General features: G+C 51.1%; 1 protein-coding gene and 1 long non-coding RNA gene across 7 annotated transcripts in view; both read left to right on the forward strand.

The window, feature by feature from the left end:
• The window catches only part of EML2 (EMAP like 2), a 37819-nt gene extending 14107 nt beyond the window's left edge, over window positions 1-23712 (forward strand). For all 6 annotated transcript variants that reach the window (XM_048499297.1, XM_048499298.1, XM_048499300.1 and 3 more), the window contains 17 exons: window positions 565-694; window positions 1638-1787; window positions 6687-6756; window positions 7372-7482; window positions 8650-8745; window positions 8869-9003; window positions 11605-11704; window positions 11971-12125; window positions 17449-17574; window positions 17946-18077; window positions 18196-18263; window positions 19410-19498; window positions 20061-20158; window positions 20793-20880; window positions 21737-21832; window positions 22200-22330; window positions 23534-23712. In XM_048499297.1, the coding sequence (XP_048355254.1) occupies window positions 565-694; window positions 1638-1787; window positions 6687-6756; window positions 7372-7482; window positions 8650-8745; window positions 8869-9003; window positions 11605-11704; window positions 11971-12125; window positions 17449-17574; window positions 17946-18077; window positions 18196-18263; window positions 19410-19498; window positions 20061-20158; window positions 20793-20880; window positions 21737-21832; window positions 22200-22330; window positions 23534-23659 (1901 nt within the window). In that variant the 3' untranslated portion in view covers window positions 23660-23712. The remainder of the gene's footprint in view (window positions 1-564; window positions 695-1637; window positions 1788-6686; window positions 6757-7371; window positions 7483-8649; window positions 8746-8868; window positions 9004-11604; window positions 11705-11970; window positions 12126-17448; window positions 17575-17945; window positions 18078-18195; window positions 18264-19409; window positions 19499-20060; window positions 20159-20792; window positions 20881-21736; window positions 21833-22199; window positions 22331-23533) is intronic.
• Window positions 23713-23746: 34 nt separating this feature from the next.
• Window positions 23747-27595, forward strand: LOC125434248. Its single transcript, XR_007244756.1, has 2 exons — window positions 23747-24886; window positions 26341-27595. It is a non-coding gene; the product is annotated as an uncharacterized LOC125434248 (long non-coding RNA).
• The last annotated feature ends 292 nt before the right edge of the window (window positions 27596-27887 follow it).

The raw sequence follows: 27887 nt of genomic DNA on the forward strand, positions 1-27887 counted from the left end.
AGTAATTGTACCACTGCATTGGTCAGACCTCACTTAGCGTACTGTGTTCAGTTCTGGGCACCACAATTTAAGAAGGATATTGACAAGCTGGAACAGGTCCAGAGGAGGGCAACCAAAATGGTAAAAGGTCTGGAGTCCATGCCCTACAAAGAGAGGCTTAGGGAGCTGGGGATGTTTAGTCTGGAGAAGCAAAGGTTAAGGGGGGAACATGTTTAAATATATGAAGGGATGCCATATCAAAGAGGAAGCAAACTTGTTTTCTGCTGCCTCCGAGACTAGGATACGGAGTAATGGATTCAAGGTGCAGGAAAAGAGATTCTACCTAAATATTAGGAAGAACTTTCTGATTGTCGGGGCTGTTTGATAGTGGAATTCACTGCCTGGGAGAGTGGTGGAGTCTCCTTCTTTGGATGTTTTTAAACAGAGGGTTGGATGAACATGTGTCAGGAGTGCGTTGATTGTGTATTCCTGCACTGCAGGGGATTGGACTTTATGTCCCTGGTGGTCTCTTCCAACTCTATGATTCTATCTTTCTGTCTCTTCTGCATCTTAATATTTCCACAGAGGATGGTTATGTGAAGATGTTCTTACGAGGACGCCCCATCCCAATGTTTGTCCCCGATGCTGTCGTTGCCACGTACAGTCTTGACACCAAGCTGGACCTGCCCCATAAGAAGTTGAAGCTGGACTGGGTGTATCCTGCTCCAAAGCTGCTGGCTCAAAGAGAGCAGGGAGGGGGTGGGGTGATGGGTGAGCCCTGTGTCAGACTCTCCAACGTGGAAATAGCAGAGACCGTAGGAAAGTCCAAAAGCAGTTTCTTCCAGGTGACACGAAGAGTAACAATGTAAAGCTGGTACGAGTCCCCGTGGCCTCACTCCATGATATGCTTTGTGGTTGCCCCCGCCACGCTGGCAGCTGTTTTGGGTCTGGCTCCACTCTTGTGGCAACCATCCAGGACTTATATCCTTTAATCCCCCCGTTTTGCCCCACACCAAATGTCCACTACAGTTTCTACTAGAAAGCTACAAAGAACCTGGGAACCTTTCACACCTCTTTGAAGATGGGCTGGCGCCAGGAGATTGCTAGGAAGGGAAGAGGGAAACAGGGAAGCAAATCACACACAGCAAAGACATCAAGATACTGACAGGCATGGTTCTGACACCCTGGCCCCGTCTCTCTCACCACTGTCTCCTCTGACCAGCAAAGTCTGCCCAGCCCCCCACCCCACCCCACAGGGTGCCAGTTCACACCTTTCCTTGTGCCCACCAAGTGTTTTTAGAAAATGGGCAGGTATGGGTAGAACTTGTGTCCAGCAGGCTTCTGATGGGCTGTGCAGAATCGAAGGCGTCCTGCCAAACAGAGCTTACTGCTAAGAGTCCCCCTGGCCTCACTCCATGATATGCTTCGTGGTTGCCCCCACCACCCTGGCAGCTGTTTTGGGTCTGGCTCCACTCTTGTGGCAACCATTTCGTGGCTGCTCCCATCACACTGTGTTGGAAATCCACAGAAGCTCAAAAAGGTTGTGTATTCCTGGCCTCGTCTCCCGGAGTCCACTCTTTCTTGATCTCAGATTTGGTACCAGGTCTTTCTTTGCTTATCCTGTTTTTTCTCCCTTGACCCAACGCTGCACCCTCCAGCTATGGCTACCGAGGCCGCGACTGCCGGGCCAATCTTTTTCTGCTGCCTACAGGGGAGATTGTGTACTTTGTGGCTGCTGTGGCTGTTCTGTACAATGTGGAAGAAGAGCGCCAGCGTCATTACCTGGGCCACACAGATGACATCAAGTGGTAAGAGGTTAAAGTGCAGGTGTTACTGCTCACACACAGACAAGCTGGAAGGAAGGCACAATGCCCACTCTTACTGCTTTATAAATATATATTACAGGTGCAAAATAATGTTTATTTTGCTGCCACTAGGAATTTATACTTTCTCCTGAAGTCGAGGAAATTGCTAGTGTGGGATTCCAGATTAAATTTAACAAAATAAAAATTTATTTATATATATTCTTCAGTTTAAAGGTTTCAGGAAATAATTTGCAACCAATAAAACAAACCACAGCAACAACTTCTGCTGAGGCGACTTTCACTTTACACCAATCCACTCTCACCTTCCTTTACAGCTCTGAGACCCTCTTAGGATTTGACTCCATTTCTGGTCTCTCAGTGTTTCTTGCTGTTTCTTTGGCAATTCTGCCCTGCTTATAACATCATCGGTTTGGCACAGACAGTTTCTCTTTTCTCAGTACAGTTTGGCGTAGACCGGCTCTTGGTTCAGCACAGAATCCTGTCTCTCTCTCTCCGTTCAAGTCTCTCTCTCAGCTTCGCTCAGACTGACAAGACAGAGTCAGTCTCCAGCATGGGCGGCTGTCTCGCTCTTGCAAGTTCTGCGCACTTTCTGACTCTCTTGCAGCTCAGCAGAGACTCTTCCCAGTCGCTCTCCAGGGACAGCCTCGCTCTTTCACCCCCCTCCTTCCACAACTTGCCTCTCAATTTAAAGAAACACATACACAACATTTAAAATGGTTACAGAAGGGCTGTCAGTTTGCAGAAGCGTGAGGGATGGTGCTTAAATAGTTTCTGGAAGAGACGGCTTTCAGGTGGGGGCGCTCCACACCCTCTAGGGCAGTGGTGGCGAACCTACGGCACTCCAGATGTTCATGAACTACAATTCCCATCAGCCCCTGCCAGCATTGTAGTCCATGAACATCTGGTGTGCCATAGGTTTGCCACCACAGCTCTAGGGCAACTAAGTTCTCTCCCCACAATATGGGCAAATAAGATGTGGGTTTCCTATGCAGGCAGCAGTGATGCAGAGTAGGCAAATCTTGTTCCTGGGTGTGGGGAGAGGTTTGTCTCACCTGGCTCAGAGTGGGATAAATCCACTCAATGACCAGCCCTGGGTTTCTTGAATCAGAAGCCTGCATTGAATTGGACGACATGTGTCTGGCTTTGTAGAAGCCAGTCCTGATCCAACATTCAAAACCCCCACAGGACAACCCCTCTGAATCCAACCCCCAACCTGCCGCTTTCCACATAATGCAAAAGCGGGAAGAGTGCGGGAAAGCGAAAGTAGCCCCCAAGGCCGGACGGACAGGAGATAGCCAGCTGTTTGGACTCTTTAGTTTGGAGAGGAGACAGCTGAGGGGGGATAGGATTGAAGTCTATACAATTATGCATGGGGTAGAAAATGTTGACAGAGAGAAATTTTTCTCTCTTTCCCACAATACTAGAACCAGGGGGCATTCATTGAAAATGCTGGGGGGAAGAATTAGGACTAATAAAAGGAAACACTTCTTCACGCAACGTGTGATTGGTGTTTGGAATATGCTGCCACAGGAGGTGGTGATGGCCACGAACCTGGATAGCTTTAAAAGGGGCTTGGACAGATTTATGGAGGAGAAGTTGATCCTCTTTGATTTGAGATTGCAAATGCCTTAGCAGTCCAGGTGCTCGGGAGCAACAGCTGCAGAAGGCCATTGCTTTCACATCCTGCAGGTGGGCTCCCAAAGTCACCTGGTGGGCCACTGCGGGTAGCAGAGAGCTGGACTAGATGGACTCTGGTCTGATCCAGCAGGCTAGTTCTTATGTTTGGCCGAGACCAGAGACGCCTCTGTGCCAAGCAGGCGGGAGGGAAAGGAACATGGCCTAGAGCACAGAGGCCCCTTGCAGGTCACCAGGCCCCAGCACTGAACACCCAGGGTCGACCTAACAGATGGGGGTATTCCCTCCCAGCAAGGCAGCCATTCCCCCCCAAGGGATTTTATGAGCTGCCGCCTGAATTTATGTTGTGGGTTTGCTGTTAAAATTTGATCTCTAGCCTTTCCAGAAGACTATTGAACGCAGCCAGTTTAAAATGAAGTGAACGGCCATGAGATAAGAACAGCGTGCTGGAGGGGGCCTCCCAAGCCTCGTGCGAGGGTGAACATTCCAGGTCGTGGCCAGGTGCTGACTTTGAAAAAGAAACTTTACATGTCACTGCAAAATAGGGAAAGCATTTCTGGTATTGGGGGGCACAACCGAGAAGGCTCTTTTCTTCCCCCAAATCAGCCTGCAGATGTTGTGGCCCTTATTGGGGTCCATATGATTGTGGAGCTGACCTTCCTACCTCTTGGGTGGGGGCAGGGACGGGCAGGTGCAAAACAAACCAAGGGGCACGTTGCACAGGGTTCCATCTCTCAACAGCCTCCTGGTTGACCAGGTTGCCTTCTGGTCTGTGGTGTATCTGCCAGAGGGATATGGAGGGGGGGTCAATTGACCCAGGACGCCACCCATTAGATCACATGGGGGGTGCCCGGCGGGGCCACAGTAGGCCAGACTGGGAGCCTGCCGCAAGCCCATCAGGTGCCCCTTGGCCTGGCCCCATCTGGCTTCCCAGGACCGCAGCCGCCCTCCTTCACCAGCTAAGGTAAAGGGGGGGGGGGCGCACCCTGGGTGCCATTTCCCCCCAGTACGCCTCTGCCTCTGGTGCATCTACGGTGCATCTGTAGGTAGAAAAAGTACAATCAACGTTTCTATACAAAATATTCGGAATCCCACATTGTGTTCCATACGCGCTCCTGTGCCTAGAAGCGGGCACCCATTTGCTAGCCACTAGGGCATGGCTCCTTACTTGTAAATTCTGGATAAGGTTAGGTTTCCATCTAGACCCTGGCAGCCTACTCCATAGTTAGGGCCTTAGTAATACAAGACTCGCAATGGTGGAATACAATTACTGCCAAACTCACCCTATAAGGCTTTTCTCTGGACGAGTTTGTGATGAGGGACCCTCAAGTGGTATATAGTCTAATCAAAACTAGACTATTTGATCAGGAACAACAATATCTAATCAGTCATGCGACAACATCATGCTCCCCATTGCACCTCGGTATCAAACCTGAGTTGGGTGAGATAGCCAATTATTTGCTACAAATTCAAGATCCTAAACAACGCTGGATCTTGACTAGAGCCAGGTGTAACATCTTCTCACCTGCCCTTATACATGGCCGCTTCCAGAAGCTCCCTCTGTCAGATAGAGCAGTGGTGGCAAACCTTTGGCACTCCAGATGTTATGGACTACAATTCCCATCAGCCCCTGCCAGCATGGCCAATTGGGGCTGATGGGAATTGTAGTCCATAACATCTGGAGTGCCAAAGGTTCACCACCACGGAGATAGGGTATGCCCATATTGCCCTACTCTGGTAGAAATGTTGGAACATATAATATGCCACTGTCCTAAATATAAACTACTAAGGGAAGCCCTATTAACACCAATTATGAGCAAAGTCCCTCCCAAAGTCTGCATTGTCAAATTACTGACAGGGAATGGTCCTGTAATCTTAGGGAAAACATCCCAATATTTGTTGCAGGCCATGAATCTAAGGCTGATTCCACATGGGCCAAAAACAGCAGTGTGAAAATGGTGTAAAAGGGTTTAAAATGGTGTAAAAGGGTTCATACTGTTTTCACACCGTTTTCACACCTCTGTTTTTGGCCCATTTGGAATCAGCCTATGAGAAATTAGCACCACAGGCAATACTCTCTCCTTGTTACATTGATATTCAACATAAATACCTGTAGTAAAGGACACTGAATTTAATATAGTTCTTAAGTGGTTTTGTTAGATAAATGTGATAAGTGGATCAAATGTGGTTTATTGCGTATTTCCATCTTTGGTGCTCTTGTTTTTTTCATGCATGGATCTTGGGAATATGGTTCTTGGGAGTCTATTGTTGTACTCTCCAAGTTTCACTAAAAATAAATAAATAAAGACATTCCCAGACTGTAGGGAAGGTTAAACTCCTCCGAGTAAATATGCTGTCCAGTGGAGGAACCTCTTTGGGATATGTAAAGCCTAGAACAGTGATGGCGAACCTTTTCGAGACCGAGTGCCCAAATTGCAACCCAAAACCCACTTATTTATCGCAAAGTGCCAACACGGCAATTTAACCTGAATACTGAGGTTTTAGTTTAGGAAAAACAGGTGACTCCGAGGCGCATGTTACTTGGGAGTAAGCTTGGTGAAGCAACCGTGCAACGCTTCGAATAGGAGGGTTTACTCAGAAGCAAGCTCCACTGCCAGCAACCGAGCTTACTCCCAGGTAAAGGATCATGCCCAGGCCAGCCTAGGGGTGTGTGTGTGTGTGTGGGGTGATTTTACGCCCCCCCACATGATGAAGTCTGTGCATGCGTGCCCACAGAAAGGGCTCTGAGTGCCACCTCTGGCACCCGTGCCATAGGTTCACCACCGCTGGCTTAGAACTAGCGCACATTGGTCTATTCTTCTAATCATAACTCTCCTCATGTCACAATTGAACCAACACCCAAAATATTATCTTTATGACAAAGCTTATGCTGTGCTACCAAACTGCTTATGTAAACCAACTGCAATTTTTGACACTACAACTGCCCTTATACATGGCCGCTTCCAGAAGATGGCAACCATAGATGGCAACCATATAGATGGCAACCATATCCTTTCTAAATCCTGTACTTCTGTCTGTGTCCATCTGTATTTTACCTTGTTATGCCAATAAAGGTTTTGTATAGTAGGACAGAAAGAACAACGTCCTCTTTCTCCCACTGGCAAAGGAAAGTGGTCTGTGCATATTCTAATCCAAAATGCTGGGAAACAAATGAGGTTGTGGCTGGCTTTTCTTGGGGGGATGTGTCCCAGGAGTCTGTGTGACCTCTTTCCTGTCTCCCCCTAGCCTGGCTTTGCATCCTGATATGGTAACCATAGCAACTGGACAGGTGGCCGGGACTTCTAAGGATGGAAAGGTGAGGTTCCTGTGGCAAAACAGAGAGCATCACCTCTGAGGCTGGGGTACGACGGGGCGGGGGGGGGGATTTATTCCACTGAAACCAACGGAGTTGTCTAGTCCAACATTCAGTTTTTGAGAGGGGACAGCCAGATTCATTCAGATTCTCACGTGAAGCTGCTCCCTAGATCACTCTTCTGTGACCTCTGGTATTCAGGTAGGCCACCCCCATGCATGGAAGTTCCTTTTAGCCTTTTGTGGCTAATAGCTGTTATGAGACCTCCTTTTCCATGAAGATAGTTTCACAGGGGGGCCATATTGGTCTGCTGTAAAACATCCAGATTCGAATCTAGTAGCACTTTCAAAATCAGCAAGATTTTGGGGATAAGAGCTTTAGCGAGCTGAAGCTTCCTCTGATTCTCAAAAGCTATTATGCTGAAAATGTACCTGGTCTCTAAGGTGCTTTGGGATCCAGCTTTTTCCCCATGAGATGGATTGATTTTTTTAAAAAACCCTTTAATCTGTAAGGAACAACCTGTCCCAGGGCTGTGAATTCCACACTGAAATTGAGTAGTTTGTGAAGAAACGACTTTCTTTTCTCCCTCCCTCCCCCTCTGCCCCCCTCCCTTGCTAGCCACTGCCTCCCCACGTGCGAGTCTGGGATTCTGTTAGCTTGAACACGCTCCACGTCCTGGGGCCAGGGCCCTTTGACCGAGCCATCAGCTGCGTGGGATTCTCCAAATCTGTGAGCAAGATTTCCTCTGTCTCTATCCCTAATTCCCTCTATCTCAGTCCGCTTCTCTTCTGCCATCAAAACAAATGGGGGGAGGTTTTAGGAGGTGTATTGTCAAAGCCATCAACTGGCTGTTGTGGGTTTTCCAGGCGCTGCAGGTGAATCTGTAGGAGCAAAAACGGTCACATCACAGGCACACAGCCAGGAAAACTCACAACAGCCTGTTTTATGAGATGTTTGCCATATGCTATGAGCCTCTCTTGATGCAAAGCCTGGAGCCTGATTTGTTCATGTTCAGGGGATGTCGAGGCAAGCCCAGGGTTAGAAGAGAAGATGGGAATGGACGGCCCCTGTGTCTAAATCCCAGTCTGTTTTGAGGAATTAGAGCTTCATTTGGGGAAATATAAACGCTGCCATCATCAAGTGTTGAAGTTGTGTGATAACAGCTTGGCGTGGGGTCGGGGAATAGAGGGGGGATTAAGGAAGTTATTTTGTGTCCCCCTAATGAAGAAGTAGGAGCCCCGTGCCACAGAGTGGCCAGCTGCAGTTCTGCAGTCAAAAAGCTCTGCTCACGACCTGAGTTCGAATCCAACAGAAGTCGGTTTCAGGTAGCCGGCTCAAGGTTGACTCAGCCTTCCATCCCTCTGAGGTCAGTAAAATGAGTCCCCAGCTTGCTGGGGGTAAAGTGTGGACAGCTCAGGCAAAGTAAATAAAGTCTGTTTAGTAAACGTTGTAGTGTGCCATCACCCCTTGATCCATGAAGTTCCACTCCTTTAACAAAGAGCTGATAGCTTGAAATGTGTTTGGGTCCACACGCAAGGTCAAATAGTTGTCGTGCTGCCCTTGATGGGCCCGCCCCGAAGGTTCCTCTTTTGGCACAGTCAGACTCAGAGCCTCGCAAAGAGGAAGGGGCTGTCTGGGTGAGAGGTCATTTAAAGAGCTTAGGGGATGGGGTCAGAGAGGTCATGTACGAGTTCCTCTGTTCCCAAGAAGGCTAGAAATCTCCTTATCTCTTTAAAATGAGAGTGAAATTGCACATAAGAGTCTCCATAACAAGACCTTCTAAGATCTGGAGTGGTGAGTGGGATGGGTGCAGAAATTGGTTGTAATTCCTTCATGGCAAATCCAATGGTGTTTATAGGCATCTGCCCCCTGTCTGTGCCCCGTTTCTCTCCGCAGAACGGAGGGGGCCTTCTGTGCGCAGTCGACGATTCCAATGACCACGTCTTGTCCATCTGGGACTGGCAGAAGGAGCAGAAGCTGGCCGATGTTAAGGTGAGCCACCCCGTCCCTTCCTTCCTTCCCGCTGTGTCCCCAGCTCCGTCCACCGCAATCTGATGCCCCCTCCTCCTCCTCCTCCTCCTCCTCCTCCTCCTCCTCCTCCTCCTCCTCCGGCAGTGTTCCAATGAGTCCGTACTGGCAGCCACCTTCCACCCGACAGAGCCGACGCTGCTGATCACTTGCGGGAAATCCCACATCCACTTTTGGACGCTGGAGGGAGGCAGCCTGAGCAAACGGCAGGGCATCTTTGAGGTGAGTGAGGGAAGCCCCCGAGGGCAGCAGGTGGGCGGGCCAGGTAGTTCTTCAGCCCTGGGGGCATTCCTTGCTGCCTTCTGCCCCCAGATTTGCTGAGCGGTGGTGTTGAGAAATGTGACATAGCCCCTTTCACAAGCACAGTGAAGTACGGTGCCTTTGGAGGCTCAAATTCAAACCCCACCCAGCCAGTGCCGGAAAGCTCACTGTGTGCTCTTGGACAGCTCATGTCTGAAGCTCACGCATGAACACCAGGGAAGCTGCCTTCAACTGGCTCAGCCCCTCAAGGGCTACTCAGGCCGGCAGCCGCCCTGCAGGACATCAGGCAGAAAACAGCCTTTTCCATCCCCTACTTCTTTGGAAACGGTGGGGACTGACCCTGCGACCGTCTGCCTGCCAAGTGGACTCTCTGCCACTGAACACCCCCCCCCCCCCGGGACCCCTTGTACACAAGAAGAAGAGGAGGAGGAGGAGTTTGGATTTATATCCTCCCTTTCTCTCCTGTAAGGAGACTCAAAGGGGCTTCCAATCTCCTTTCCCTTCCCTCCAAACACCCTGTGAGGTAGGTGGGGCTGAGAGAGCTCCAAAGAACTGTGACTCGCCCAAAGTCACCCAGCTGTGTTGAAGCACACAAGCTAATCTGGTTCACCAGATAAGCCTCCACAGCTCAAGTGGCAGAGTGCATCAGATTAGAGTGCATCTTCTCTTTACCCACTAAACCATGCTGCCTGATACTGACTCTGATCATCAGTCCATCAAGGTCAGTCTTGTCTGCTCAGCCGCTCTCTGGGGTCTCAAGCAGACTTGCTCCCTGGTCCTCATAAGAGGAGACGCCAGGGATTGAACCCAGGACCTTCCGCATACCAGGCAAATGCTCTTCCACTGACCCACGGCCCCTCCCTGAAAGAGTGCTTTTGCTCTTGTTCTGGCACCCCATAAAGGTCTGGTAGCAGGTCAGCTGCCATCCCTGAATCATCTGGACACCCAGTGAATCAAAGCCCCTCCCTCCGGTTTTGATCCAAAGCAGAGGAAGGGAACCGGCTGACACCCCCCATCTCACTCCTGGCCTTTCAGTGTTGAGGGATGTGCAGAGTCCACAGAAGGGCTGCGGGAGCCTTTTGTGCATTCTTGGATCTGCTGCACGGCTGCGGCACTCTCACTTCCCAGATGGAATAAAATTGGAGTAATCAATAGAGCCCTCTGCTGCCTTACAGAACTGGGCAGGAATTGGCAAGAGGAGAATTGCCTCAGCCAGGGAACCTCCGGCACGCAGAAGGTCCCAGGTTCAACCCCCGGCGTCTCCAGTTAAAAGGACCAGGCAGGAAGCGACATGAAAGACCCCGGAGAGCAGCTTCCAGTCAGAGTCAGCTGGACCCAGGGACGGATTCGGTGTCAAGCAGCTTCATGTACTCAATTTCTCACTCCTTTGTTATTTAGCATCTCTATGCAGCCCCTCGCTCAGCTGCTCTGGGGATTCTGATGACACCCAGCCAGAGGCATATCGGGGGGGAAATGGCACCTGGGGACAACACCTTCTCCAGGTGCCCCCCACCCTGCCACTGCGTTGCCCCGCCCCTGCACTCGGGGGCGCCGAGCCCCACCTCCCTGCAGGCCAGCTCCTGCCGTTCCCAGGCCTCGATGTTGGGCACGTGCCATTTTGTCAGGTGGCCGAAAGGCGTGTGCCCAGGGACGTTTCCCTGTAGGCCGTATGCCTCTGCACCCAGCTATTTCTGTTGATGGACGGCCGCCCTTCTTCCACCCCGGGATAACTGGCCGAGTGATTGGAAGCCGTGGTGGAGTGGCTCAAACTGAGGCACCTGAAGCTGAACCGTTTGGCCTCCACGTGGCCAGCCCCCCCCCCCCTCTGCCACCGGAACAGCCTCCCAGCGGAGATCAGGGCGCTGCGGGACTTCATGGAGTTCCGCAGGGCCTGCAAGATGGAGCTGCCCTGCCAGGCACTCTGTTGAGTCTCCGCTGGGGCTGTGTGTCATCTTAGCCCATTGGTGGGTTTTATTTCTCCAGCTTGGTTTTCTTAGATTTTAGTATAGTTGGTTTTATCAAATGCTGTTTTACGTAGAAGGTGGTTTTGTCTTAGTATTTTGGGTACTGTTTTTGTCTTTTAAATTATGGGTCTTATATATCGAAACAGTTATTTATGTAATGTAATTCTGTTTGTACGTGGTCCCGAGCCAGACATGAGAGGGGCAATTAACAAATCCAATAAATAAATTAATAAACGTTCAGCACTTCAGCCTGTTTGCCCCCCGGGTGCTCTATGATGCTTAGCCAAAGGGTCCTCTGGCCAGCCCACTAGGCCTGCTGCTCGGAAGACTCCAGCTCCAGCCGCTTGCGGTTTGATGGCGCTAGTGGTGAGGTGGGTGTTTCTTCTCTCTGCAGCTTCCAGTTGCATGCACAACCCGGGAGGACCGGTTCTGCCGTGTTTACTAAAGGGGTTGGATCTGAGTTCTTGTCTGTGTTTGCCACCCAGCCAGCACATCCTTATGTTCCTGGTCCAGAGGGGGCGAGGACGAAGGCGTCATTCCTGGGTTGGGGGCTCACTTCTGCTCACCCCTCTGCTGCTCCTCTTGCATTTCTCCACAGAAACACGAGAAGCCCAAATACGTCCTGTGTGTGGCTTTTACAGAGAATGGCGACACGGTGACTGGCGATTCTGGAGGGAACCTGTACATCTGGGGAAAAGGTTGGTCTTTTTGCAGAGGGGCTGGACAAAAGGGAGACAAACGCCGGCTCTGTCCGGCTGGACACCTGCCCTTGTTGCATGAGGTCCACCCAGTTAACCAGCATGTTCTCTCCCCTTTATTTTTGGTCCTATTGCATGTTGGTGCGTGCGTCAAGTGGCCCGGTGCTCCAGAACTCTTTATTGGTAGTGCTGTTTGTGGCATCCAGTATGGGAGGGAAATGACACCTAAGCAGATGCTGTTTAGCAGAATGTCCTTTGCCTGGCAGGGGGAAATCGGATTTGCCACGCTGTGCCCGGTGCCCATGAGGGCGGCATCTTTGGCTTGTGCGTCCTGCGGAATGGGACCATCATCACGGGAGGAGGCAGGGACCGGCGAGTGGTGTTGTGGGGACGTGACTACCAGAAGTTGCAGGAGAACGAGGTAAGGGGTGAAGGGAAGGGCTCACGTCCTCTTGCCCAGGGAGCTGCCTTGGGATGAATCCAGCCATGGCCCCAGCAAGATCCGTGTTGTCTGCAGTCTTTCCTGTCCTCTACTGCCTGGCTCTCGTAAGTGGAGATGCTTGGGATGGAGGCTGGGGCTCTCTGCGGCTCTGCAACTCAGCCAGGGACCTGCCTTCTTCCAGGCAGCAGCTGCTTCTGCTTTCCTTTACCCAATCAGAGGTGCCAGTCAGGGATGCAGAAGGTGGGGCTTCTGGCGGGTGTCAGTCATAGCTCTAAGGAACAGTGTGGGAAGCAGCCGCCCCCCCCCCCCCCCGATCGTGATTCCCACAGAGCATTTGTCTTGTCATTTGCATGGTGGGGTTGATGACTGTGGAGCCCGGTTTTTGTCCGTTTGCAAAGAAATCTCACCATTCCAATCCCCCATTATATACATATTGTCATAATCTAAGTCCATTTAATACCTACATAAAACATTGAAAAAAGAAGCTTTTTTTTCATTGGGGGTATATATTCCAATTACCTTTTTTTCTCTCCAAACCAATCAATTTTTATAGCTATATATCACCCATTATTATTCAATGTTTCTTTAGGACTATATTTCTCTTTAGCATATATACCCCCCCCCCATTTTTTAACAACAGCTGAAATGAAATGCATACCCAATTTATTATTAATCAAATACTTTTAATCTCCTTTTTAAATGTGGGTTTCTGGGAGACAAATCAAATCTAATTTCTTTTTTCCTAAAAAATGAAATATTTGTTTCCTTTTTGGGGGAGTTTTAGCTCCATTAATATTTTAAGATAATAACTTAACATCCATTGTATCTGCCAAAAAATTAATTAAATATTTAAGATACTTATTTGAACAACTTTTAGTATTTTTATTTAACTCTTTAAAGCCTCTTTTCATTTTCCTCATAAACTCCGATGCTTGATGCGTAGAAACAAATCTTAAACCTTACAGCCGTGAAATACTGTCAACCCTTCTAAAGTGTCCTATCTGAATCTTAAATTATTAATTATCTGAAAAAGTTGGTTAAAAATTATGATTCCTTCTGAAAGAATGTGTTTCTTCTCAATATTTCAGAAGGAATCTCTTTTAAGATCAGTATTTCTTTTGCATCTATTTTCATTTGTTTTAGAGTTTTTAACTAGTATTTCATCTCTTGTTATTTTCCTGGAAAAAAAGCCCCAAACACATTCTGTTCTTGCTTCCTTTCCTCCTTCACCCTATAATTCAAATTACTTTCTCGATATCATCTTCAGTTATATCTTCCTCCATATCTAAATACCTTGCCACATTCTTAATTATTTTCCTTCTTAAATCTTTCTCTCTTTCATAGATTCCTCTAAATCTCAGTATATTTTCTTTCCTCTGTGTTTCTACCAGTAGCAGTTGGTCTCTCATTTTGTTAATTACTTCTCCCTTTTCTTGCCATTTCTCCTTTATTTATCACTAGCGGGGCGGGCCATGCATTGCTTTGGCAATTGTCCTTCTCATCACAGTCCGCAATCCACACAGATGTCCATGCAGGTCCAGTGATCCCCAGCATAGCCTTTTGGGAGCAGCAGTGGCATAGTGGCTAAGAGCAGGTTCACTCTGATCTAGAGGAACTGGGTTCAATTCCCAGCTCTGCAGCTTGAGTTGTGGAGGCTTATCTGGGGAATTCAGATTAGCCTGTGCACTCCCACACACGCCAACTGTGTGACTTTGGGATAGTCACAGATTTTTGGAGCTCTCTCAGCCCCTGTTCCTCACCTCTCCAGGGTCTGTTTGTTAGTGAGGGATGAAGGGAGCAAGGGAGGTTATGTAAGCCAACACTTTGAGGTCTCCTACAGGAGAAGAAAGGGGATATAAACTCCAAACTCTTTCTCTTCCTTCTCAGCCCCTCCTCTTCCTATTCTTCCTCCTCCTCCTCTTCTTCTTCTTCTTCTTCTTCTTCTTCTTCTTCTTCTTCTTCTTCTTCTTCTTCTTCTTCTTCTTCTTCTTCTTCTTCTTCTTCTTCTTCTTCTTTTTCTTCTTTTTCTTCTTCTTCTTCTTCTTCTTCTTTTTCTTCTTCTTTTGGGGTGGTCAAATGGAATCCCTCTTTCCCTTTTCAATTCACATTATTACATGGTGCTGTCTTGGTTTTTAGTATAAGGTAACCTTTTCCATTCCACAGCGGAACTGTCCAGAGTGCGAATCCCGCTGTCCATGAGGCTGGTTGACCACTGCACAGGTCCTTGGCTTGGGGAAGAATAGCAGAGACTGGGGCAAAGGAGGCTATCCCAGTCAGGGCAGCAGAGCTGAGGGTGGTGAGGTGCTTCAGATTGGGAGGCCAGCTCAGGGGGGGGTTCTTAAAGGGCCATGTGCAAAGAAGCAGGCAGTATTGGTTGGTTCACCCCCACCCCGTGGATTTTTTTTAGAAAGAAAAAGGAGGCAAACTCCAGCTTGCTTTTTTAGTAAAGAGAGTTGTGGCGAATCTGGGTGAGGGAAGCAAGGGTAGAGTGGTAATAGTGGATGTGAGGGAGGGCAGAGTGAGGTATGTGAGGAGATAAGCTGGATGTGAGGATGAGAGTATGTGTGTGTTGTGTGTGTGGTAGTGAGTGGGTGAGAGCATGAGAGTGAAAAGTTAACACCTGCGTGTGAGGGCAGAACTATGTATGTGTTTCCACTTCCATTAAATTATTACCTACCGAGTATTAGCTCTATGTACCTTGTTTTTCACTGCTCATCCTCCTTGCCAGCATCCGCGCCCATGGAACATTCCACAAGCCCCTCAGGCCACAGACAGACAGGCTGCATGGACATTCTAAGGGTGACAGCTAAACACAGCCAGCTTCATGGCCTGGTGCGCCAGAAAAAAGACATTTTACCTGGCTCAGGTATGGACTTTCGGCGATTTGAAGGTCCGATTACAGAGAGGGATGTCATGTGAAAATTTGGGGGCAATCCGTCCAGCTGTTTCACGGTAGGGAGTCACCAACAAATGGATTGTTAGCTTTTTATATATATAGAAGACTAGCGGGGCCTGGCCACGCGTTGCTGTGGCTTATTGTGGTGAAATGGGAAAGGAACAGTAGCAGCAAATCAATTGCAGAGGCCAGCAGTACGTGCTCACTCAAACACGCAACCTGATACTGTGCGATGTCAGTGATGTGTGTGCCCGCATTCCTTGGGGGGGGGGAATGGAAAGGCACCCCTCCCACACATCTAGGCTGGCTGGTCATGATCCTTTACTTGGGAGTAAGTTTGGTTGGTGGCAATGGGTGTTGCTTCTGAGGAAACCCTCTGAGGGGTGCAACGCAGCCATTCAAAGTATGTCACAGTTGCTGTACCGAGCTTACTCCTGAGTAATGCGTGCCTGGTTTTCTTAACTGTAACCGCAGTATTCAGGGAATCTAGGGTGCCTGGCCCCTCCCTCCCCTTCCCTGTCGCCCCTCACTCTCTTCCCTCCCTCCCTTCTCTTCCCTTGCATGCCACCTCTCCCTCTCCCTTCCCTCCCCCTCGTGTGTATGTGTGTGTATGTGGTTCACTTCCACTGGAGTTACTGCCTATGTGCTGTTCCCACTGCTCATCTCTGGCCATCTGAGTGAACATTCTAAGTTGCACGAACATTCTAAGGGTGACAGTTACATTCAGGCAGCTGCATGTCCTTCATCAGGGAGCGCCAGGAAAAAGGCGTTTTACCTGGGCCAGATGTGAAATTTCAGGTATGTGAACATCTAAAAACACTTTCACCTGGCTGACTATAGTGGCTGGGAATTTTCAGAGGAATTGGCCCAGCAGTTACTGAGTTATACTACCATTAACAAAAACACTGTTAGCTTTTTTAATATATAGATGGTTCTATTTGTAACTCTTTACAGTCTTGTTCTATTATCTTCATCTTCAAGTCAGTCTCTTTCAAATGCGTAATTTCTTCTTTCAGATCGCCCAGTTCTACCATTTTTCTATCATTCATATTCAAATTTGTGATTTTTGTCTTCCAAATCATTACGTACATTAGCTTAATCTTTGTAGATTTTTCATTATTTCCAGCATTTGATCCATCTTTTCTGTTTCTGATTATTTCATCTGGTGTGCTACTTTCCCTTGTTTTAACAGACATCTCTATTATAATCCTTTTAGCTAGCACTTCAAACACTGATGGATTTTAACAGTTAAACAGAAGAGGTGAATGAGGCAAATTTCCCTTTAAATCTTCAGATCTGCTGCATCAGGTTATAACACTTAGTTCAACACCGTCTCCATCTGATGTTGCAGCCCCTGTAATTTCCAGTCCACTTTGCCAACCTTAGCAGTCAGAGTAGTATTTAAACAAAGCTTTTTTTAACACTAGGTATGCGTGGATTTTGCTTACTTTGCATTCCAACAAATGTCAGGCACAAACCACCTTCTTATTCCGCCCTTCGCCACTTCCTGCTCTTCCTCTTGACACTCCACATCCACCTTTAAACTCTTTTGTTACAATTGGGTCCAGAATTGGTTCTTGTTTTTCATTTGAAGGTTGCTGGAGGCAAAACAGCTGCTGCTTTATAATCAGTAGCGACTAGCAGCCCCCCCGCCCCCCTTCTCGCTCTTTGTGAGCTCAAGAGAGTGGAGGATGCAGGGAGCTCCACACAGGAACATCGCCCCAACCCCCCTTTCTTTTCCAAAGATGCAACCAGTCAAGTGTGTTTATTTGAGAGTGAGTTCCCACTGAATTCAATTGAATATTTTTCCTGAGTAAATGTAGGCTCAAAGAGCATGTCTTTTTCATACTAATGACTTGGCATTATTTCTAACTTTGCAACTTTAAATCTTAAAAGAGCAGGATTGGTTAAAATGGGGCATTGGCTGCCAGAGGATGTAGTGATGACCACCAGTGCAGACAGCTTGGAAAGGGGATTAAAAGGATCCCTGGTCAGTCAGTGGTCAGATCCCTGGTCAGTCAGCGGATACTGGCGGGATGACTGAAGGGAAACTCTAGGTTCTGGGCAGTCACTCTCTGGATCCCAGTAGCAGGAGGCCGCAGGAGGGAAAGGCCTCACCTTCTATGCTATGTTGGTTGGGCCTCCAGAGGAACTGGATGGCCACTGTGTGAGGCAGGATGCTGGACCGGATCCTGGTCTGATCTGGTCTGATCCAGCAGGGCTCTTCTGATGTTCTTATCAGTCCATGTTTATTCTTTTAGGATGGCCAAAGGTGGGTTGTTGTTTGCTTTACTCCATGCACATTTCTGAGGTAAACCACAACTGCAAACTGTGTGAGATACATACAAATCAGCAGTTGACCCCTCTGGCTGACCCCTGAGCTGCTCTTGCTGTCTCTCTGTGCAGGTGCCCGAGGGGTTTGGTCCGGTGCGTACCATTGCAGAAGGAAAAGGTGACTCCCTCTTTGTGGGCACCACTCGGAACTCAGTGCTTCAGGGCTCTTTAGCGACCGGCTTTTCCCTGTTGGTGCAGGTAACTGACTTGTGGTCGGCACGACTGCAGCAGCAGCAGCACACCTACAGGCTGGGGTGGGACAGAGGCGTATTGGGGGAAACGGCACCCGGGGATCCCCTTCATGGCGCCCCCCCCCCCACGCCCCACTTACCTTAGCTGGTGGCGGCAGTCCTGAGCAGGCTGCTGGGGCTGGGCCTGTGGGGCCAGGAGAGCACCCAGCGGACCTGCAGCAGGCTCCTGGCCCGCCGGGCGCCCCTTCACGGTCTAATGGGTGGCACCCAGGGTCAATTGATGCGCCACTGGGGTGGGATGCCTGGAGTTGAACGGTGCCCTGTTGGCTGAGCGGGTCGAATGCCTCCGGATCCCACTGTCTGCCTCCCTTTGGCCAGGGACACACGGAGGAGCTCTGGGGTCTGGCCACCCACCCTACCTTGGACCAGTTTGTGACCTGTGGGCAAGACAAGCAGGTTCACTTGTGGAGCGTGGCGACTCACCAGCCTTTGTGGAGCAAGGGAATTGAGGTGAGCCAGAAGGACCTCTGGGTGGGACAAGGAACGGGGAACTTGGTGGCAGCAGCACCTGGCTTGCAGGTTGGGCGCTGTACGTTGCATACCTGTTTTCGTTTTCCTCATCCTTCAGGATGCAGCTCGCTCAGCTGGCTTCCACCCCAGCGGCTCAGTGCTGGTGGTAGGCACGGTGACTGGCAGGTAAATTGGCAAATGGGGAACCGCAGACATTACAGCCACTCTGCAGAGGAGGGTGGAGAGCCATTCGTGGTGGTGTAGTGGTGAAGAGCAGGTGCACTGTAATCTGGAGAACCGGGTTTGATTCCCTGCTCTGCCACTTGAACTGTGGAAGCTTATCTGGGGAACCAGATTAGCTTGTGCACTCCAACACATGCCAGCTGGGTGACCTTGGCCTATTCACAGTTCTCTCTAAACTCTCTCAGCCCCCCCTCCCCACCCACCTTATAGGGTGTTTGTTCTGGGGGGTGGGAAGGGAAATGAGTTTGCAAGCCCCTTTGAGTTTCCTTACAGGAGAGAAAAAGGGAATATAAATCCAAACACTTTTTTTTTCTCATGGATCGTGGTCCTGTGTGTCCTCGGGGCCCAGCTGAGGATGTGAAGGCAGCCAAGTGACACCCTCCACAGCAAAAGTCACAGGGCAGATGTTGAACATCAACATCTGTCCTGGCCGTGAAGGGGATCCACACGTGACCCTGGCCTCTTTGGTAGGCAGTCTTTGGGTTTCCCAGTTTTTTCAGCCTGCAAGGACTGTTCTCCTTCTGACCCGGGGGTGTGGGTGCAACCAGGAAGTAGCCTCCGCAAAATGGCTCCCACAGCGTTCCTTCAGTCACACTGTGAGGATCCTGGTATTTGGTAGCAGCTGCTGCCAAAGCAAGATTTTTGAAAACAAGCACAGTAGATTGAGTCCCCAGTGGGCAGCCAGAACCCCCGCTGGGCAAACGCTGCCCTCGGCTCTGCCCGCTTTCTAAAAACACTTCTTAGGTGCCAGAAAAACCGTTGGTGAGGACCCAGACTTTACCGTCTCCATCCTCTTTTCTCGTCCACCCAAGAGAAGTGGTCCTTTCTCCCCACCTGGGAGGGACCACACACACACAGAGGTGATCCAGCCTCTGTTACCTGTAATGTATTACCCCCTCCCCAAATATTACCTCCCTCCTCTTTTTGTGGAATTGCCCCTCAGCACAGAAGTGCAGGATCGGGCAGTGAAATTGGAAAGACGGGGGTGCAAACGACGCTGGCGGCTTTTCCTGCTTCCCTCCTGCTCCATTCAAGTGGGTCATCGTGGCCGTCTCTTGCGCTCCCCCCCCACCCCCCTTTCCCAACTAGGTGGCTGGTGCTGGACACAGAGACCCGAGACCTGGTGACCATCCACACCGATGGAGGGGAACAAATCTCCGTTGTCAGCTTCTCCCCAGGTAGGTGGAAGAGGTGAGCCTGAATAGGCCGGACTTGGGGGCTGATGGGCTGGACTGGGCAGGATTGAGGCACTGATTTGGGACATAAGGGACACCTGCCTCCAGTCTCTACATGGTTACACTGGTGATGGCGTTTTTGTGAGAAATAGGAGGGCTTATGCTGCTGGCGGCCTCCCTCCACTCCTGAAGGACAGGAAGCTCACCTGAGCCACGGCAGGCCTCTGTCCTCCTGGAAAGGATGCGCTGGAGGCCAGAAGCTGCTGCCGCACTCAGACAGCTTCCCCGGAGCCCATGCTTATTTCCTTCATTTACACCTCATTTATACCCTGCCCTCCTTCATTGATACTTGCTCTCCTCCTCCATTGTAACCTCACAACAAGCCTGTGAGGTAGGCTAGGCTGAGAGTGTGTGTAACTGCCCCAAGGTCATCCAGTGAGTTTCCCTAGCGGGGTGGGGATTTGAACCCAAGCCTGCCAGATCCCCATCTGACACTCTACCCTCTACTCCGCACGGATGCGTCCCGCTCCCTCCTGATGCCTGACTCTGCCTTTGTGCCTTGCAGATGGCAAGTACTTGGCCTTGGGTTCCCATGACAATTTTGTCTACATTTACGCCGTGTCACAAAGCGGCAGGAAGTTTGGGCGCGTTGGCAGATGCTCGGTGAGTGGAGGCGCAACTGGGTACGTGGCTGTGTTGGGCTTGGAGGATGTGTCTGAGCAGAGTCTCTTGTATGCAGTCCAGAGGGGGGGACCCCACCCCGACTAGAGCAGCCAGGGTCTGCTGTGTAGCTGCATTACTGTGCCAGGCGGGAGGGCATATTTCTGCCAACCCCCGTCTTGAAGACAGAGAGTCGCCAGCAGAGGGCACCACAGCACAGACATAGATTCGAACACAGGAGTGCTGCCTTTGCTCGGGCTCCGGACTAAAGCCCAGGAATGGGCGCTGGCAAAACTTCCCCATCCTTCAAAGAGCACCCTCACGCACACACGCACACACACACAGAGACACGCACATCCACACCACCACCATTTGCGCGGCTGCTGTGGCTCCGTTCCACCTATTAACAAACCAATTTCTGGGGCTTGATTTGGCCCCGGAAAATGTGAGGGGAAAGGAGCGCATCTGATCAGGATCAGACAGGCTGTCTCGGTCTTATTTGGGTTAAGTGGGAAGACTTTTCTGCAACAAAAGCCCACAGCACAGCCCGTGGCGCTGGGGAGCGTCTTCTACCAAGGAGGACTGTGGGCTGCCGCTCTTTCAGCTCCACTTTCTTCCTCTTTTGCTGCTGCTGCAGGGTCACTCCAGTTTCATCACCCACCTCGACTGGGCCTTTGACAGCAGCTGTTTGGTTACCAATTCTGGGGACTATGAAATCCTGTACTGTGAGTGGAAGGCCTGGAGTCTGGGGCAAGGGGAGGGGGGGTGGCTGTCTAGGGAAGAAGTGGGCGGGGCCTGTTTTAGGACGGGAGGTTGGCAGGATGGGCCTGGGTCTCTCTTCCCAGCCACCCACCCCTTTAGGGTCGATTTCTGCAGCTAGTTAGCAATCGCCGACACTCTGGGACTTTGGCACTTCAGATGTTCATGGACTACAATTCCCATCAGCCCCTGATGGGATGGGAATTGTAGTCCATGAACATCTGAAGCACCAGAGTTAGACACCCCTGCTCTGGGGGTTGTTCTCACATGCTTTGGATTGAGTCACAGACTTTTGTGGCTTAAAACGGGAACTGGAATTTGAGTTGTATTTCCTGATGCTGAAAGGTGCACAGACTCTGTAGCCGCAACTCGGCAGGGTTTGCTGTTATGCAGAAATCAAATTATTATCATGAGCTAATAACCCCTCCGGACACGTAAGAGCTGATCTCTGCCCCTCAAGAGAGTTTCCAAGTGAGGGTCCGCACCCTCGAGTTTGCAAGGCTCCTTTGGCCACGACAAGGCTGGGCTTCTGGGCCAAGAGGATTGGCCCGGTCCGTCTGCCCACACCCTTGGACTGCGCCCCTGCTGCTGGAGAGCTTTGGTCAGCCAGTCTCTCTGCCCCACGCCATGCCTTGAGCAACCAGCTGCCTCTCCCCTCGGATACTGTTCCCCCGACACAGTCAGCCAGCCCCCTCCCCACAGCGGCTTTTCAGCGTTGGTCCTCATCCCTCCGGCTGTCTTCCCAACGCTGGCTCAGCCTGCAGACCAAATATCGGGCCACGTGCTGTGAGCCCACGCCTCCCCTTCTTCTCCTTCCCACAGGGGACCCCTCCACGTGCCGGCAAGTCACCAGCGCCGAAGCCGTGCGCAACATCGCGTGGGCCTCTGCCACCTGTGTGCTGGGCTTTGGGGTTTTTGGTGAGTGTGGGGAGCAGTTGGAAGGGGGGCTGGGCCTCTGCTGGGAAGGGGGCAGTTCTGCTTGGGACGGGAGCAGGGAGCCTACAGCCGTGTCCTCCCAAGTCTTGTTTCTGGAGAGACAGGAGTGGAGAGGGTAGGGAATCCCATGTTTGGGGCCAGAGGCATTGAACATGGGGAGGCGGAGCCCCGGGTGTCCTTGGCTAGTTCCAGGTGGGGGTGGTCCTCCATTCCAAATGTGGTGGCTCCCGTGGACGAGGCTCCCCACGCGGCTCAGAGGCACACACTGAAAAGGAGCCATTCTGAACTGCCACAATCTGAACCTGAAGCTGGGAGCACTTATGCACCACTCGATCTCGGTCCCTTGCAGGAATCTGGCCGGAGGGCGCAGATGGAACGGACATAAACGCGGTGTGCCGCTCGCACGACGGGAAGCTCCTGGCATCTGCGGACGACTTCGGCAAAGTGCACTTGTTCTCGTACCCCTGCAGCCAGCCTCGGGTGAGCCACACGGCCCTTTCTGCCCACGTCTCTGTGGACCTTTCCCTGCCGGTGTCCTCGGCCCCCTCCCCTTCAGACTAACAGACCACACACATCCTGACAACACCCAGCACCTGTCTCCCAGGGTCTGCAGAAGGAGCAGCTGCACCCCTGTCTGCTAAGGTCTGGCCTGTCCCTCCAGGGCTGCAACACTGGAAGGAGGGCTGGAGCCGCACGGGGCCTTTGCCTACTCGGGAGTCTGAAAGGCAACTTCAGGGGCCCTGCCAACTGGGGCGCCTTCTCTTGTCTGCGAGGGGAAGAGGCAAGCTACTGTGCAGGGACCTGGCACCCAGCAAAGGGCATCAGATGCAGCCCCTTTCTGGAGCCTTCAGTGTTTGGAGTGCCCCCCCCCCCGATACCCCTCCTTCCAATGTATGCTGCTTGAGCGTGCTATTTAGCTGTTATAAACCAAGAATCTCCAAACATTTTCAGCCTGTGGCCATAACCAAAATAGCTGCCACAGAAAGTGGAGTCTCTCTCTCACACGTGTGCGCGAAGCCCAAGGGCCAGAGGAGAATGGTGATTAAAAAATACTCTGCCAAAAAGAACTGACAAAATAAAGCAATACTGGCGGGCAGGGGCCACTAAGTACAGTCCTTTCGATCTGTACACGCAGCCAGCTGAACTCTCCAGGGACCCATCAGAAGGCCTGCTGGGCAAGAGCTCCAGCTGGCTCCACCCACTTTCTTAAAGCACTTTGTGGGTGCAGCCACAAGCCCCACATTGGGGGACCCCTCTCATAAGCCATGTTTAGCAGACACGGAGCTACCAGGGGGCTGGGGGGTGCGCGTTGCACTGGGTGGGCACCTGTGGGGGAAAAAAATCACCCCCGTCCCTCCCCCTCCCACCCCCACTTACCTTCATGAAAGAGTGTAGGCTGGAGAAGCGGCCTGTTCCCTTCAGACTGAAAACGGCCTGGTGGGAACTACACTTCCCAGGAGACCTTGCGAGCCCCAGGGTCTCATGGAAAGTGTAGTTCCCACCAGGACGTTTTCAGCCTGAAGGAAACAGGCCACTTCTCCTGCACTAAGGTAAGGGTGGCGGGGGGGGGGGGGTGGCGGAAAAAACAGAGTGCGCACCAGGCTCGCTCTGGCCTCTATTGGGGGGTGGGGCTTCCTTCTTTGTCCTTTGACCTGGCCTCCCATATTCTCCTTCTCCCCACAGGCCCCGAGCCACACCTACAGCGGCCACAGCAGCCACGTCACCAACATTGCCTTCCTCCATGATGACAGCCAGCTGTTCTCCACTGGTGGGACCGACACCAGCATACTCCAGTGGCGCCTTGTCTAAGAACCCTTCAGTGCGGGGAGAAGGGAGTCAGGAGGGGACAGTGAATGGGAATGTCCCCTCCAGGGAGGGAGGGAGGGGGGGAATGGTACAGGACAGATTGGGGTGGGGGGCAGATGGGTGGGATTGAATCTTATTAAACACTTCAAGGTGGGTGTGACAGGGTGCTGCACCCTCCCTTGTGAAAGGTGGGAATGGAAAGAGGGAGGAGACAGAGGAAATGGAGGAGCTATATTTCACAGAAATTTCTATATATATATATATATATATATCTCCAAATCTATCTATCTATCTATAGCTATATTTAAAGGCTGAAGGTTGCACAGGCTGAGAATGTGACATTGTGGAGGACCAGAAGGGGGGCAGTAAAGGGAGGGGGCGCTCCTGTCCTCCCCCCCTCCGGAGGTGACCCCTGTTTCTCTCCTTTAACACAGAAAAAGTTGCACTGGTAGACAGCCCCCCTTCCGCACGGTGTCTTGAGAGGGATTGTTTGAGCCAGTGGGTGGGGCCAGCAGACCCAAGTGAGCTGAGTGTGGGGCAGCTACCCTCCGGTTTCTGTGCAGCCTCTTGGTTGAACGAAGCTGCCTTGTCCTGCATCAGACCTTTGGCCTAGACCAGCAGGGGAAGGTCTTTCACAGTAGCTACTTTCCACTGGAGATGCAGCCGGGGATTGAACTCGGGGCGTTCTGCATGCCAAGAAGAGTCTCTTCCATTGACCCTTCCCCTTGTGGCCAGTTCTTGTGGCCGTCATGAAGTTGCCTGCCCCCACCCCTCCCACAACAATACTTGAAGTTCAAGGGGGAGAAAAGCAGCTTAGGATTTATTCTGCACCTTCAACCCCACCCCCACCCCAAAAAAGGAGCTCTGTAGCGACAGGTATTTCTAAATGCCTGGGCGAGGAAGGTCCCTGCTGGCTTTCAGAGCCATGGATTTGCAGAGAACAACCTGGCACAACTGGGCAAACTTTTGTGTCCCAGATGAAAGCTTGGTTTGAGACCAGAGCCAGTTGGCCACGGCTCTCTCTCAGATCTTCTTCTGGAAACAGCCGGCTGCTGCTTCTGCTGCCTCCCTGGTTGGAATGTGAAACGCTCCTGCTGTTTCTTGGGTGGAAGCTGGAGACAATCTGAACCGGCTCAGAACTGCAGTGAAGACAGACCTTTAAAGAGATGGGAAGCGCTCTGCAAGAAGCTCTTACCTGGCCTCTTCCACCTCCCCTCCCCCACACCCCAGGTCAGGGACGTAGGTATAGATTTTTTATGGAGGGGGGGTTCGGGGGTAGGTCACACCCCCACCTGCCCCTAGGTATGTCCACGCCTTTCCAAGCCCTGCCCCTGGCCTAGCACTTATAAAAGCAGCTCTCTGAGGTCAGGATGGCAGACTCCCCTGCCCTGCCCTGCCCTCCCCTGCCCCTCTCCTCTGGGCAGAGGCATAGAGGGAAAATGGAGCCTGGTGCAAAATCTGAGTTTTGCCCCTCCCCCCCCTGGGCAGCCGCTGTGATGCTGGAATCCACCCCCAAACAGCATCACTTTCAATGGTGTTTAAACTAGAGAGCCCAAATTCTCCTTTTCAATCCACCTTAAAGAGAGAATCTGGGGTCCCCAGTTAAACAACATTGAAAGTGATGCTGTTTTGGGGTGGATTATCCCCCACCCTGAAACAGCATCACTTTCAATGTGGCGTAGTGGTTAAGAGCAGGTGCATTCTAATCTGGAAAAACCGGGTTTGATTCCCTGCTCTGCCACTTGAGCTGTGGAGACTTATCTGGGGAATTCAAATTAGCCTGTGAACTCCCATACATGGCAGCTGGGTGACCTTGGGCTAGTAACAGCTTTTCGGAGCTCTCTCAGCTCCACCCACCTCACAGGGTGTTTGTTGTGAGCAGCAACGGCAAGGAGATTGTAAGCCCCTTTGAGTCTCCTACAGGAGAGAAAGGGGGGATATAAATCCAAACTCTTCTTCTTCTTCTAAATTGAGGACCTACGATTCTAAATCCATGCCGAAGGGGGTGGATTTAAAAGGAGAATCTGGGGAAATTTGGGGGGTGCCTGCTGTCAGGGGTGCAGTGGTTAAGCTAGAAGCACCAAACTTTCAGGGTATATTTAGGAGTCCTTCCTAACGATACTACCCAGGTTTGGTGAAGTTTGGTTCAAGGGGTCCAAAGTTATGGACCCTCAAATGTGTAGCCCCCATCTCCTATTAGCTCCCATTGGAAACAATGGAGGATGGGGCACTCTCTTTGGGAGTCCATAGCTTTGGACCCCCTGGACCAAACTTCACAAAACCTGGGTGGTATCAATAAGAGACTCCCCTGATAATACATCCCAGGTTTGGTGAAGTTTGGTTCAGGGGGTCCAAAGTTATGGACCCTCAAAGGGGTAGCCCCCATCTCCTATTAGCTCCCATTGGAAACAATGGAGGATGGGGGCACCCCCTTTGGGAGTCCATAACTTTGGACCCCCTGAACCAAACCTCACCAAACCCAGGTAGTATCATCAGGAGAGTCTCCCAAACAATCCCTGAAAGTTTGGTGCCGATAGCCCGGACAATGCGCCCCCTGCAGGCCAAAAACCTAAAAAGCACTAAAATGTTTTAAAAACCCACAAACGGGTGGGCGGAGCTTCGGACATGAATGTGGGGGGGGGTTCAAACCCGAGAACCCCCCCTTACCTACGTCCATACCCCAGGTGAATGGACCTGCAGCAGTTAAGAGTTCTAAGTTAGATGGGAGTCCAGTAGCAATGCAGAGAACATCTGGTTGTGCCCCTAAATTCTTGTTGGCCCTTAACTTGCTTCCGAAGTCCAGTCTAGCTGTTCTACTGCAAATCAACACAAGCAGTCCCTGAAAAGAATCTGGCCGGGGTGGGGGGGGCAGACTTTCACAAGCTCTTACTTAGTTTAAAATGGCTGTTCTTGAGGGGTAGGGGAATAATACTGTGCCTGTTCCCTGACCCCCCCTTGAAAATTTTCCTTGTAGTATCCCTTCACTCTTCTCCACTTGCCCCCATCCCCCCCCCAAACCGGACTGAGGAAGAAGAAGAATGGTGAGAATAGATTCTTTGCTTCATTGCTCCAGGGGTGGAAAAAGAGAAACCGGGGGAAGCAGAGGGTGGAGAAGGCCGGGCTACGGGATGGAGAGGAAGTGCCAGGAACTTTTTCATAATGTTTGCATAATGGAATGTTGACCTTACTGTTAAGAGGGAAATGGATGCACACGCTCCCCGTGCCACCCCCCACCCCCACCCCATCACGCGCAGTCATTTAGAAAAGACATCATTGGGGGCGGGGGACACACATGAAGAACTGTTTCACCTCTTTTTTCCTTAGCACTCAGCTCAGAACTAAATTATGTGAGAACACAGATGTCTCACCTGTCTGTTAGATTTATTTATACAGTGGAAGGGTGAATATCTAATTATTACATCAAAGGAGGAGGAGTTGATTGCCCCTTGACTTTGTTCCCCCTGCCATGCCCCCCCCCCCAGTCTCTTGTCTCTGAGGCTGAGGTAAGACTGGTGCTAAGATGATGGGGGGGACACCCCCTCTTTTCATGGATAATGAATGGGGGAAGACCTATTCATGTTTGGCCCTTGGAATTCTGGGAAGACTACGTTCATTCTTTACACACTGTTGGGGGGGAAGAATTGGGTGTCATGCAGGAGGGGGTGTGTGTGTGTTCAAACTGCAGATGTTTCCTCAAAGTCTGATCTGAGTCACATTTTCAGCCCAGGCTGGCAGTATTTTGCACTGGACTCATTGATGGTTTGTGGGGTTTGGAGTTGGGTTTTCGTTCAGGTCGAGATGTCAGGGCAGAGGGACGGGAGGGGGGGGGGCTGCACAGGCCAAAGCATGGCTGTCTTTGGTATTTTCCAAAGCAAACATGGCTGAGAATAGACAGATGTTTAATAAGAATACAACCCAATAAAAAAGCGGTCTAACAAATCATGCCTCCTCCTGTGTGTAAATGTCATTGCCGGGGCAACTCTCCGCAGCTCCAACAAACCCCGCTGGGTGAGTTAAACAAGCAGCTCTTGCACAGTTCAGCTTCTCTGTCCGCATGGAGGTATATCCAGCTTTACAAAGTGATCGGAATCCCCACCCCGCCTCATGAGGCCTGCAATGTAAATATACATAACCTTGCCCTGGCTGAACGGGAGCTGCCCTGTGGTCACGGGCAGAGGATTGTCACGCTTTGTGGAGCCAGATGCACAAACGTGAGCATGGGTGCGGAATC

The sequence above is a fragment of the Sphaerodactylus townsendi genome, linkage group LG06, assembly GCF_021028975.2.
Source record: "Sphaerodactylus townsendi isolate TG3544 linkage group LG06, MPM_Stown_v2.3, whole genome shotgun sequence".
Taxonomy (NCBI): domain Eukaryota; kingdom Metazoa; phylum Chordata; class Lepidosauria; order Squamata; family Sphaerodactylidae; genus Sphaerodactylus; species Sphaerodactylus townsendi.